The 14,283-nt window shown below is 35.1% G+C and overlaps 1 protein-coding gene across 4 annotated transcripts in view; it reads right to left on the bottom strand.

Moving 5' to 3' along the window:
- The window catches only part of Ubr5 (ubiquitin protein ligase E3 component n-recognin 5), a 131,415-nt gene that overhangs the window by 69,645 nt on the left and 47,487 nt on the right, over positions 1-14,283 (bottom strand). For 3 of the 4 annotated variants that reach the window (XM_077801346.1, XM_077801349.1, XM_077801347.1), the window contains exons 6-9: positions 6,891-7,080; positions 6,546-6,705; positions 5,456-5,605; positions 3,390-3,601 (exon numbers count right to left, since the gene is read on the bottom strand). In XM_077801346.1, the coding sequence (XP_077657472.1) occupies positions 3,390-3,601; positions 5,456-5,605; positions 6,546-6,705; positions 6,891-7,080 (712 nt within the window). The remainder of the gene's footprint in view (positions 1-3,389; positions 3,602-5,455; positions 5,606-6,545; positions 6,706-6,890; positions 7,081-14,283) is intronic. The other variant, XM_077801348.1, reaches the window with a different exon arrangement.

Below are 14,283 nucleotides of genomic sequence, written 5' to 3'. Positions count from 1 at the left end.
TTAAAGCAGCCTTACATGCCAGGGATAAATCCCAGTTGGTCATGATGTTATCTTCTATTTCATGTGCTGTTATTTCATTGAGGATCTGCATCAATGTTCATTAGAATATTAGCCATTAGTTTTCTTTTTAGTAGTATGTTTATCAACTTAGGAATCAAGGTGATACTGACCTCACAGAATGTGTTTAATTTAAATTCTTGTTGGAAGTAGGTTAATATAATTACATACAAAGTTACTATTTATACATAAGATACTCAGCAACATAACCTCAATTTTTATTCTAAGAAAAATAAGCTATAAGAATGACTAAAAAGTAAAAATAGAGGTATTTTAGATAACCACTGAACTGAAAACTTATCTCATTATACATAGAGGATCTCAAACACAAAATATAAACTGCAACAGACCTACGTGGGAATACCCAAATCTACTACTGGTCTCTCTCAGCTCTCTATACCTCAAGGAACTGCCTGTTTTCTCTTTCTGAAATAGAACAATGCTTCTCCTTGTTCTTTATGCTTAATCTACACAAATTCAGTATGGAATTCTCACAATAATCCTGTAAGGTAAAAATCATTATCCCACCAGGTCCCTTAGCACAATCACATCTACATCTTAAGAGGAAATAAAATAATGGGTACATGCTCATTAACTGCTGTGTTAACTGTTGGCTTAAACATGATGCATAAACTGTCCTGAGCTGGAATTCCTTCAAGACCCCTCATTAGACCCTCAGCTCTTGGTAGACTTGTCTCTTACAGTGCTAGTTTCTCCTCACACCATCAGTGGCAGCAAGTACACTCAATATCCTATTTTCCTGCTTTTTCCTCCTACTTCTCCAATCCCTGCCAAGCCTTTCCCCTTCTCAGTATTCACTATACCCAACCAATTTTGGAAAACCAATATGGCCCGTTTCTTCGGATGATACTTATTCCCTGCACCTATTATGATGAACTTTACTAAAGCTAGCTGAAAGCAGGGTCTTAAGCTCTTTACAATCTAAGCATATATCATCAAGCCCTACAAAAAGCATCTAATGGTATTTTTTGATGACTGTGATAAAGCACAAAAGTTTACAAGGACTGGATCTGTTTTCCTTCCCAGAACTGAAATTTCTTGTGCCTAAATTTCAATCATGAACTAATAGGAAGTGCTTTTGTCTGGGCATGGTGGTACACCCTATAATCCCAGCTACGGGGGAAGCTGAGGCAGGAAGAATAAACATTCAGGGCCACCCTTGCAACTTGGGGAGACACTTTGTCAAAATAAGAAAGATTGAAAGGGCTAGGATACATTTCATGATAGAGTGCCCCTGTGTTCAATCATCAGTGTCACAAATTAATTCAGTATAGTTAATTAATTAAATTAAAACAAGGCTAGGGATGGTAGAGCTAAACCTCACATTCAATTCTCAGTACAACTGATCAATAGATAAATAGAAAAAAGAGAATTAAAAAAAGGACTGGGGTGTAGCTTAGTAGTAGTCTTACTACATATGTGAGGTTCTGGGCTCAATCCCTACTACCACCCCAAAAAATTAAATAAAGGATTTCTTTTAAAATGATACTTTTTAAGTCGACTGTTTAAGTGGTGGTGGGGGGGATATAAACTCTGTTTCACAAATTGCTCTTCTTCCATTAATTCAATGTCTAAATAAACCAAAATTGTATACAGTCTCAAGATTTCATAAAGCAGTTAGTATAGTAACTATCTCTGGAAATAAAGGGTATCTAAAAGCATGTCTATCAGTAAAGACAAAAAAAAAAAAAAAGGGCTGGGGATGTGGCTCAGCGGTAGCGCGCTCGCCTGGCATGCGTGCGGCCCGGGTTCGATCCTCAGCACCACATACCAACAAAGATGTTGTGTCCGCCGAGAACTAAAAAATAAATATTAAAAAATTCTCTCTCTCTCTCTCTCCTCTCTCACTCTCTCTTTTAAAAAAAAAAAAAAAAAAAAAAAAAAAAGGCTAGCTACTAAATCAAGAAGATGATACAAGAATGGTAATGATTCCTGAATTCATACTATTCAAAAACACTTTCATTAACAAAAATAATACATAAAAAAGAAGCCTAGACAAATAATATGTGATGGCACTAGTAAATGATACATGAGTCCTTTATTACCTCCTGTCAATATGAAACACAGTTCTAACATGATCCAGGCAATGAAAAGAGCAAATAATGAATGATATACCAAGAAAGTAAAAAAATAAAGGCTCAAGGGTTTAAATCACTGTCCACCATATGAAGTAGAGTAGAACTGGGGACATTTCCAGTTTTACGGAAATAATGCAATTTGAGGAAAGTTTGGAAGCTGCCAGAGAAAACAGAATAACCTTTTGCTTCCAAAGAAACTGATTAAAATTCATGTTTTCTCTTACACTCATGTTTTCCACGAGTTGAATGTAAAGGAAAATAAATGAGTTACATCAAGAGTCACCAAAAACTATGAAAACATAAATTAATAAAGTTAATATTTTCCTAAATTCAAAGAAAAGAAATCCATGTCAGACTCTCTTTATCCTCATTTGGTTTATTTCTGCTTAAGAAAATCTCCTACCCAACTAGTTCTGGAAATAAGAACAAACAGGGCATACAAAAATGAATGAAAAGTACATGGACACCTGCAGAACGCTCTCAAGAAAATTACCAACACTTAAAACAATGAAACATATACACCATCAATAGGATGCATCTGCTCATCCCACTTGTAGTGATGATGGCTTTTTGAAGATTCCAAATCCACTTAACAAATCCTAGTTGCTTTCTGAAATCCACTCATTATTCTACTCCTCAGGATGCCAAGCACAACTCTCCCAGTCCATTCCACTTCAGACTGCTTCATCTCCCACAGCATTCACAGCAAAGCAAATTCATCATCATTAAATGGGTCAGCTAACTAATCAAAGAAAAACAGGTCCCTTCATCTTGTCCTGAGGCATGCAGCATCAAAGACCACAAACTTGCCCTTCAGAAACTGGGGTCCACCTGACATTTCAAATTTGGGAAAATAAATCTCTACTAAGGAATATGACCATTATTAGAGTAATCATTACTAGAAAAGAAGTCCTAGAACAGAATGCTGATGTGTTATCTAAAATTACTCCCCCACCCCAATTTCTCTTATCTCATTCATCAAGTAGGGGAAAAAAAGCACCAGTGAACACAATCACTCAGATGACTCACACAAGAACAATGAAGATGTACTACTTGAATTTAAAGGACACTTATCATTTTATATTTGTGGGTTTCCTTGGGGTTTTTTGTTGTTGTTGTGGAAGGGGGGGGGCACACAAAGTATAAATAAAACAGAAGCCTTTTTAGAGGGGAAAAAGAGGTACTTGACAGGAATTCATTTAAATGGAACAATGTGAATGTTTTTCCAAATACCTTATCAGGCCACCACTGCAAATCTTCTCCTAGAGATACTGGACTTTGAACCGGTGTATTCTTCTTGTCCAAGTTGGGCTCTCCTTCTTTGCTGGTAGAACCCCTTTCATTATCAAATGAGGCTCCATCAAGCCACCTTCGCTCACGTAAACGTAAAACGGATTCACGTTCACGCAACAGCTCAGAGTCTCTCTCTAAGGGAAGAAGGAGAACTGGTATGCAATTGGGTCACACCAGTGGGATAAAAGTAAGCCACTCTCTAGTAAAGACCCTTTAGGATGCAACTAATAGCAGTTTATCTACTCACAAAAATTTATGTAAATGTATATCTAATAAAGCTGACATGCAACATTCAAAACATTAACCCTTTTCAAGTGAATGGATGAAAATTATTTAAGTATTTTTTAAACCTATATAGAGGAATAGTTCAAAAGTGGTCTAGTACCAGCTATTATTTCAACTATATGATTTTAGAGCAGAATGGCTTTATTTTAAGTTTGACTGCATTTTTATTAAATGGGGTTTAAAAATTTGGGTTTTCATTAGAAATGCTTAGTATAAATTTTCTAAGTTAGAAAAGTATACATATTAAAATTTCAACACATTAGAAAAAAAGAAGCAAACCAAAAGAGAATATTGCAAAGTCTTCAGTTACTAAAAAAAAAAAAAAAAAATGCTGATGGAAAAAATACTTTATAGATTCCCCAATACCAATTAAAAAATGATGATGATGATGATGATGATGATAATAATAATAATAATAATAAAAATACTTGAATAGGTTAAACCCCATTAACAAACTAATTATAAAATTTTGGATAATCAAGCCCTTGTTTGGGGTAATTTTTATAGGCTGGATTTTTATGAATGTTTTATTTTAAAATTTTTGAAGAACAAAACAGATTTTGTTTTGTTTTAAGCATCTATAGAAAGAATTTCCTTGACCAAAATGCTTCCCCTGCAATCAGTCTACAAACTATTTAAAGCCATTTTTTCCCATTTGCTCATATATTACTTTTTAAATAAAGGAATCAAAATAAGCTTTCTAAGATTTGTATAAAAGGATTAGGAACAATACATAGTTGCACCATACAAAATTGCCAAATATGCAGTTCTAAAGTGGTTTAATACCAGCTGGTTTTCATGGTTTAAACTAAAAGTAATGCCTATACAGAATGAGCACAGAAAAAGAAAAAGGGAAAAAATTAGGAGTATGGTCAGATACTAAATATTGGGAAATGTAATACTTAATATATCCAAGACAATAAAGTACACTTAAAAAAAAAACTTTTAAAGCTACTACATAATATGTTCAGTACATTAAAAGATCACCCATAGGTCTGTTATTTAAGTACTAGGTATCTGCAGCAAAGTCATAATATAATATGGTATCTTTTCCTGTTTATTAATGATCAGTAAATATAGCTTATTTTTGCCTATTATTTGATCAATCAGTTTTAAATTCTAGAAAATAAAAATATAGAATCTATATTATAAAGGTAAAGTTGCTAAAAATGTATACAAGAAGTCAGCTTAATAGTTTCAGAGTTATCTTTCTAACCTTTATCACATACTGTATCTTTTAAGGATTTCAAACTTTTGAAAATAGCATTTTAATAAGCTAAACATTTACCTATACATTTAATACTGTTCAATCTCATTCTAATGTTTTTCATATTTTACTTTTCCATTTAACCAGGATTTAAAATGAACACAAAAATCATGTCATTTTAATCAAGGAGACTTGTTTTCTGAATGCTGCATGTCACTGTAAAGTAGAATTCTGCTTTTAGTTCAGAATCCAAATTCCTAATTAAAAATATAGTTAGGTAAGTTGTACCCTTGATATGCATTATAAAATATAAATAAGGTCATCTCTAAAATACTACTGTGGCTCTTCAAAATAAAAAAATTTTTTAAAAAGCTACTTTTAATGCCAAAGTACCTAAAAACACTAATAAGGAATGACATCATCTACTGTAATTTTGCAAATTCAAATACAGAGAATCTACCACTCTCTCTCTATGCAGCCAGTCCATGATCAAAATGAAATAAATGCAAATTACCTCGAGATGAGCCTAGCCTGGAAAGTGATGAACGTCGAAAAGAAGGGTAACCAAAATAGCTAATGTCCTCAGAAAACATGGCATCCGCATCAATAATGACACTTGGGTGAGCAGAATGAATGTCAGCATCAAGAAGAGACATAAGATCCTCTACAAGCAGAAACAAAAAAATAGAAATGAAGCAGGTATAGAAAGTACATCTATAGAACACTGAACAATCTGTAAAATTAAAATCAGTGATTATATTATCTAAGGGGGGAAAAAACAACAACTATCTAGGAAATGAAATTTATATTACTAACAAACTTTAAAGAACATCAGATGTAGTTGTTGCCAGTTCTACTTACTAAATTATCACCAGAAAAAAAAAAAAAAAGGACTGCTTAAGATACAGAGATAATACAGTCAAAATCTAAATGAAAGTCAGGTAAGGTAGCATCCACATGTAATCCCACCTAGAAGGGAGGCTAATGCAGTAAGATACCAAATTTGAGGCCTACCAGAGCAATTAAGAAAGACTTTATCCCAAAATAAAATAAAAAAGGGCTACAAATGCAGTGAACTGCTTGCCAACCCTGAGTGTTTGCAAAGCCCTGGGCTTAATCCCCAGTATCACCCACTCATCCCTGCCCCCTAAAAATAAATAAATAAGCACAGTTTGATTATTACCTACTTTCAGGACCCTAATATATCTTTAAAGGTTTGTTTGTTGGGGTTTTTTAGCAAACTGCTGGGGAATGAATCCAGAACCTCATACATGCTAGGTAAGCATCCTACCGTTGAGTTACAACACCAGCTTATAATCTATTTTCATTAATAAGTTATCAAGCACCAACATTCCAGAGTCACATGTCAACCAGGATAAAGCACATAAATAACCATGTATTTATTGGAACCAAGTACGAGTCCACTGAGCCAAATATTTCCCCATTTTCCCTTTACAGCAATGTTGCAATTAAATTAAGCAGCTCTACAGGGAAACCATCCACCACCTTTAGGAATAGTCAGAAAATCAGTTGTACTTTAAAATTCCATTCTTCAGTGAATGAGCACTCCAGAAATGAGAAAACCATGATAGTAATCCACCAACCTCCTGGCAAATAAGATTCACTGGCTGTATCATCCCCATCATCTCCATCTTCATCATCTCGGCTAAGTAAATTATTTACAGCAAGGTTTACATCAAGATTTGTTCTCTGGAGTTCTCGAATAATGACACTTCTGGATTTCCCTTGTAAAACAACTTGAGCCTAAAATTCAAAAATGAAGAATACTATGCTTATTTTCTTTAAATTCTTTGTCAAAATCAGCTTTCTACAACCAATACAGAAAATTAAAAAATTCAAATTTATGCTAAAAGTCATAGAGATGACCCACAACATTCAGTTAAGCCTCACCTTTTCTCACTGTCTTCCATTAAATTTAAGATCCATACCTGTGAAATCAGTTCCTCAGGAATGACGGAAGCTGGAATAACCGGCTGGGGTTGGCTCCCCAAAAGTCCAGACCCTCGATCCCGTCCTGTCCGAATGACTCGAGTCTGTCTCCGGGAATCTCGGGCTCCAGCTGATGACCTTCCAGAGGATCCTCCTCCACTTCCACCCACTCCAGAACTCCAACGGCTTCTAAATATTGGTGAATTTGTAAATTTAGCATATTAAACAATCCATTCTGAAAAGATGACTTCAGTCTCATTTTCTTTCTTTTATGTTAAAGTACTAATTGTTTTATTTTTAAAATATTTTATTAGTTGTTGGTGGACCTTTATTTATTTTATGTGGTACTGAGAATTGAACCCAGTGCCTCACAAACGCTAGGCAAGCGTTCTACCACTGAGCCAGAACCCCAGTCCCTGTTACATTTTATAGCAATGATCTGACAAAAGAAAACGGTAATAGACTGGAGCTTTAAAATAGCTGTCCCAATTTTTTATTGTTGTTGTTTTGGGATTCTGGAGATTTAATCCAGAGACAATTTACCACTGAGCTACATTCCCAGCCCTCTCTATCCACTCAGCGTCCCTCACGGTTTTTTGAGACAAGGTTATCACTGAGTTGCTTAGAGGCTGGATTTGAACTTGCAATCCTCTTGTCTAAGCCCTCCCAAACCACAGACATGCACTACCATGCCCAGCCCATCCAATTCTTTAATGCTTAATGTAAATTCACTTTTTAGAAAGATAAATATCATATTTTTTCTTGATTAAAAAAAATTATATGCATGCACACTCCTTGTCTTAACCCTAAGATAAACATATCTCGCTTTAGCATTAAAAGTCCCATTAGGGGCTGGGACTGTAGCTCAGTGGCAGAGCACTTTGCCTAGCATGTGTGAGGCACTGGGTTTGATCCTTAACATCTCGTAAAATAAACAAATTAAACGGATTCTGTCCATCTACAACACGAAAATTTAAAAAAAAGTCCCATCAAACTCAACTACCAACATTCTGTTATACAAGAAGTAAAATTCAGTTCAGAACTCAAAGAGCTTTGCTTGGATAGCTGAGGGTGTAGTTTATTGATAGAGCGCTAAAAGAAAGGGGGGAGAGGAAGAAGGAGGGAGGGGAGGGGAGCACAGAGGAAAAACTGGTGTGATACTTGTTGTTGCACATTATCAATTCACATTTTTGCAGAATATGCATCTATAGTTCAAGAAATGTCCAAGACAATTTTGGACAAAAGCAATATTTTGCATCCTTTGAACTATAGTATAAAACTGCACTTACTTCAGCGAAGTAACAGATTTTAGATATGTCATATTAAATAACTATTAGTAGGTCAGAAAAAAATCAAAGGGGCTTCATTAAAAATACATTGTATTAAAAAAAATAAAAGGATATTGAGAAAAAGAGGCCTTTTACAGTAGCAACAAAAAGAGTAAAAAAATATTAGGAATAAACTTAACCAAACTGAAAACTTATAAATCAAAAAGTACAAAACATTGCCTAAAAAAAAAGAGAGGAGAAATTATAGTAGGTAAGAAAAATACTCTATATTCATGGATTATAAGATTTAATATGGTTAAGAAGTCTATATTACCCTTGGAGCTGAGGTTGTAGCTCAGTGGTAGAGTGCTTGCCTAGCATGTTCGAGGTAAGGGTTCAATTCTCAGTACCACATATAAATAAATAAAACAAAGTTACATCAACAACTAAAAAAAATTTTAAAAAAATAAATCTATATTACCCAATGCTACCTACCACTATTTCTATAGCCAAGATTACTCCTACTAAAGTACCAACAGCTTTTTTTAAAAAAAATAAATAGAATCATGAAGAAAATCATCATAAAAATTCACATTGGGGGGACTGAGGTTATGGCTCAGCAGAGTGCTCTCCTAGCATGTGCAAGGCGCTGGGTTCAATCCTTAGCACCACATAAAAATAAATAAATAAAATAAGGGTATTGTTTCCAACTGCTACTAAAAAAATATATTTTAAAAAATTCACATGGAGCCTCGGTAGTGGCTCAGTGGTACAGCACTTGCCTAGCATGTGTCAGACTCTGGGTTTGATCCTCAGCACCACAAATAAATTAAAAAAAAAAAAAAAAGGCATTGTGTCCTTCAACAACTTTAAAAAAAAAATTCACATGGAATCTCAGAGGACTCTAAAAACCCTAAAACTATTTTGGGAAAAAACAACAAATTAGAGGATCCAATATTTTTGAACCATATGACAAAGATACAATGATCATAAGAGTGCAATACTAAGATAAAGACAAAATATACTGAATGAACTGAACAGAGAGCCCAGAAATATACAGTGTATATTTGAGTATTCAGTGTATATTTGAGTATACGGTGAAATGATCTCAGATAGCATCACAACTAATCAATGGAAAAACAACAGTCCTTTCAAGGACTGCTGGAAAAACTGGATCTCCACATGCAAAAGAATGAAAATGAATTGTTAAAAATGAAATCGGGGGCTGGGGCTAGGGCTCAATGGTAAAGTGCTCACCTAGCATGCATGAGGCACTGGGATCAATCCTCAGCACCACATAAAAATAAAGATATTGTGCCCACCTAAAACTAAAAAATAAAATTAAAAAAATGGAAATGGACCACATAGAAAAATTAACTCAAAAGGGATCAAAGACGCAAACATAAGGCTTTATATTCTAAACAAATTATAAAACTACTAATGGAAAACACAGGGGGGAAGCTTTACTACATTGGAGTTGTCAATGATTTCTGGGATATAACACCAAAAACACAGGCAACAAAAGCAAAATTAGACAAATGGTCTTTAAAACTTGTGCACAAAGACACAATCAATAGGGTAGGAGGCAATCTACAGAATGGGATAAAATATTTGCAAAGCATTCAAAAAGAGGTTATTCTATAGGAAATATTGAGAAATCCTATAGGCTATGACACATGCCTGTAATCCCAGCTATTCTGGAGGCTGAGGCAGGAAGACAAAAGTTCAAGGTGAGCTTCAGCAATTTATTGAGAACCTGTCTCAAAATTCAAAAACCTGGGTTTCAATCTCCAGGACTTGAATAGACATTTCTCCAAAGATTATATGCAGATGGCTAACAAGCAATTCACTGTCACAAATTTACAAATTTAATTAGGATGGCTACTGTAGAAAAATAGAAACTAATAAATGTGAATATGGGTTAAAATTCAGACATTTATGCACTTTTGGTAGGAATTTTTAAATTATACAACTGCTATGGAAAAAAGTACAAAGGTTCCTCAAAACACTAAAAGGAGAACTACTACAATCATCTAGCAACAGCGCTTCTGGGTGTACATCAAAAGAACTGAAAGCAGGGTCTTGAAGAAAGATCTACACAGCCACATTCATAGCAGCACTATTCACAGTAGCCAAGTGGCAGAAGCAATCCAAATATCCACCGAAGGAAGATGGATAAACTAGATGTAGTGCACAATGAAATGTTATTTATTTAATCTTAAAAAAGGAAACCCTTTGACAAGCCATAATACAGATAAATTTTGAGGACATTCTACTACCTGAAATAACCCAGTCACAAAAAGAAAAAAGTGATTGCACGTAAAAAAGTAGTCAAATTCATAGAAAAAGAATGGTGACTGCTAGGAGACTGAGGGAAGGCAGAAAAAGCGCATAGCTGTTTAATGGATACAGCTTCAGATTTGAAAAACAAAGAAGATTCAGAGACCTGTTTTACAACAATGTGAATATACTTAACATTACTGGGTTGTATAGATGGTTAGGACTTTAAATTTATAAAATACATCTAAAAATGAAGTCATTCAGTTGGTACAGTGGCACATGCATGTAATCCCAACTACTAGGGAGGCTGAGGAAGAAGGATCAAGTTCAGCAACTTAATGAAACCTAAAATAAAATAAAATAAAAAAGTAAAAAGGGTTGGGGGCTAAGGCTCAGTGGAAGAGTGTTTCTGGAAGAGGGAACGAGGAGGTTGTGGGGGAAGAGGAAGAGAAAGAGAAAGAAGAGCAAAAAGGGGACAAGAAGGAAGAAGAGGAGAAGAAGAAAACCATACCAAAGAATCTTAAAAAGAAATAATTAGGATAACTCTAAGCCTCGGTTTGCCTGGGATAGTGCCAGTTTAACCCTACTGTCTGAGCCCAATTACTGATTTCACTCTAAAATATCCCAGTTTGGACATGAAATTATACGACCAATGAGATAAAAGGAATATGACTTGATATTTCTACCAAGTAATGCCAATCATTTTTCCCCAAGCAAATAATGCTAGAAACCCAATCAGATATATTATTGAAATATAAGTGCACTCCTGGACATACTTTATAAGTATCACAATCTAAAATTTCTATGAGAGGTAAACAGAGAACACAAACAGGGAAAGCCAAAGTAACAGCAGAGTGGAGAACATATCTGCCTATCTAAGCATTCAAATTTGTTAAGCACTGGTGGTTTTAATCTGTCACACTTCCACCAACTGCCAGCTTGCAGTTTCAGCTACGCAAATTCTAGACTGAGTTTCACTGAAAAGACAACTATAAAATACATCTGACCTGTCCTTATATGAGTGCTACCTCGGAGTACACCAGGTTTTCCCACTCTCACCTATTATGCCATGTTTCTCCTATCAGAAATCAAACCAAAACATCTCTAGCCATTAGAGAAATACAAATCAAAATAACACTGAGATTTCATCTCACTCCAGTCAGAATGGCAACATCAAGAATACAAGTAATAATGAACGTTGGCCAGGATGTGAGGAAAACCGTATATTCATACATTGCTGGTAGGACTGTAAACTGGTACAATCACTCTGGAAAGCAGTATGGAGATTCCTCAGAAAACTTGGAATGGAACTACCATTTGGGAACTACCATTTGACCCAGTTATCCCATTGTTCGGTTTATACCCAAAGGACTTAAAATTGGCATACTACAGTGATGCAGCCACATCAATGCTTATAGAAGCTCAATTCACAATAGCTAAGCTATACAACCAACCTAGGTGCCCTTCAACAGATAAATAAAGAAAATGTATATACACACAATGGACTATTGCTCAGCCATAAAAAAGAATGACTTTAAGACTTTTGTCAGTACATGGATGGATCTGGAGACTATTATGTCAATAATAGGCCAATCCCCCCCCCCCAAAAAAAGCTGAGTGTTCTGATATATGGATGCTAACACACAAGTGAAGGGGAGAAGTTCAGCGGATTAGACAAAGGGGAATGAAGGGAGCGGAGGGGACAGGAATAAGAAAGACAGTGGGATGAACTGGATATAACTTTGATACATACAAATACACCACAGTGAATCTCTATATCATGTACAACCACAAGACTGGGATCCTAATTAGAGTACGGTATACTCCATGTTTGTAGAAATATATCAAAATACACTCTACTGTAATGCATAACTAAAAAGAAGGAAACAAACCAAAAAATTCAAACCAAATACCTGTCCCTAGATCTAAACATCTAACCAGGTTGCTGTCAAAAAAAAAAAAATTAATCTGTTAAGATAAGCATGCAATACTGAGATCCATTGGTAATCACAAAAGAATAGGTATTCCTTTAATACAGGATAAAGAGAACTACATAATTTTTAACATTAAGGTAAAATAGTACACACACACACACACACACACACACACACACACAGGAACCTGGCTGGGTCTGCTTTCTGTTGTTTGCTTATCAAATTAATCCTACTATTCTGATTCCATTATATAGGACCAAGGCACACAAAATGATTCAAAATCAAAAGGAAATCATGACCTATGGATCAAGTCTTACACATCTATTTATTAGGTTGGTTAGGTGTGTATATATATAATCAAAAAACAAGGAAAAGACTGAGAAACTGTCATAGTCAAGGGGAGTGTAAGAAAAACTGGGATTTCAAGAGGAAAAAAAAAGACATGAGATAAAAAATAAGGTAATGTGAATAACGTAAGAATTTTAGTTGAGGGCCAGGGTTGTGGCTCAGTGGCAGAGCATTTGCCTAGCATGTGTGAAGCACTGGGTTCGATTCTCAGCACCACATATAAATAAATAAAATTTTAAAAAAGAAGTTACATTACTTAAAAAAAAACTTTAGTTGATAAAACATATTAGTATTCATTAATTAACTATAACAAATATATCATACTATGCAAGATGTTGTAATAATAAAAACTGGGTATGAGGTAAATGGAAACTCTCAGTACTGCCTTTGTAATTTTTTCTCAGTCTACATCTCCTAAAAAGGAAGTTTATTCTTAAAGTTTATTTTTAAAATTCATATACATATGCACATACACGTACTAATATATGTGCAACTATGTACATTTGTTTGCACAATGAGTCCCAAATTTAAGTCAGGAGATCTCATTAAAAATACAGATTTGGCCAGGTTTGATGGCGCACACCTGTAATCCCAGAGGCTCAGGAGGTTAAGGCAAGAGAATCCTTAGTTCAAAGCCAACCCCAGCAAAAGTGAGGCACTAAGCAACTCAATGAGACCCTGTCTCTAAAACACAAAATAGGACTGGGGATGTGGCTCAGTGATGTCCCTGCCCCCCGAAATGCAGATTTGTACATTTTCTTCAGACAGAAAAAAAAAGTGTAGCAGGCCACAGAGATTTGGATTTGGCAACAATGGCCCTGTATTTTCCCACAACAATAATCAGCTCCTTTAAAAATTAGACATTCAGCTGGGCATGGTGGAACATACCTGTAATATTAACTATAACGGAAGGATTGAGGCCAGCCTCAGCAGCTTAAGTAGGCCCAGTCTCAAAATTTTAAAAATAACAAAAAAAAAAAAAAAAGGGCTGGGAGTATATCTCAGGGGTACAATGCCCTGGGTTCAATCCCCAGTATCATGACAGAGAAAGATGAAAAGAAAAAAAGAAGACATACAGTTTGTCAGAATCCTGCTAGGTAGCATCTTTTGCACTTGGTCAGCTTCAACTATTTGTCATTTCCAAGTACCTGCTTGGCTTTTAGATTTTAAATCCTGTACTAATTATTGCCTCAAATTAAATCTTAAAGAACCATGGTAGCTAAAACCAATGAAAAGCAGATTACAACTATCATCTATTATGTCCAGTGGTAACAAATAATAGAAGAGACTTCTGAATAATAACACCTCCTTTTAACCTTATTATTAAACACAAATGAAGTCCCTTGTCTTTTCCCATATAAATCTGGTGCTCTTATCATTAAACTGGTTTGAAATGAGACTAACAAATATATCTAGGAAACTGCTGAAGTATCCTAGAGGATAAATGTGAAGTGATTATTAAATAAAGAAGACAACAACAGGCAGAAATTATAAGCACACAAACCTGTGACTTAGCACACGCAAGCACGCGCGCACACATACACACACTACAGGAACCACCA

Source organism: Urocitellus parryii, chromosome 7 (assembly GCF_045843805.1).
Source record: "Urocitellus parryii isolate mUroPar1 chromosome 7, mUroPar1.hap1, whole genome shotgun sequence".
Lineage (NCBI taxonomy): Eukaryota > Metazoa > Chordata > Mammalia > Rodentia > Sciuridae > Urocitellus > Urocitellus parryii.
Note: the sequence above shows the minus strand (reverse complement) of the source record. Positions and strands in the feature narration are given on the sequence as shown.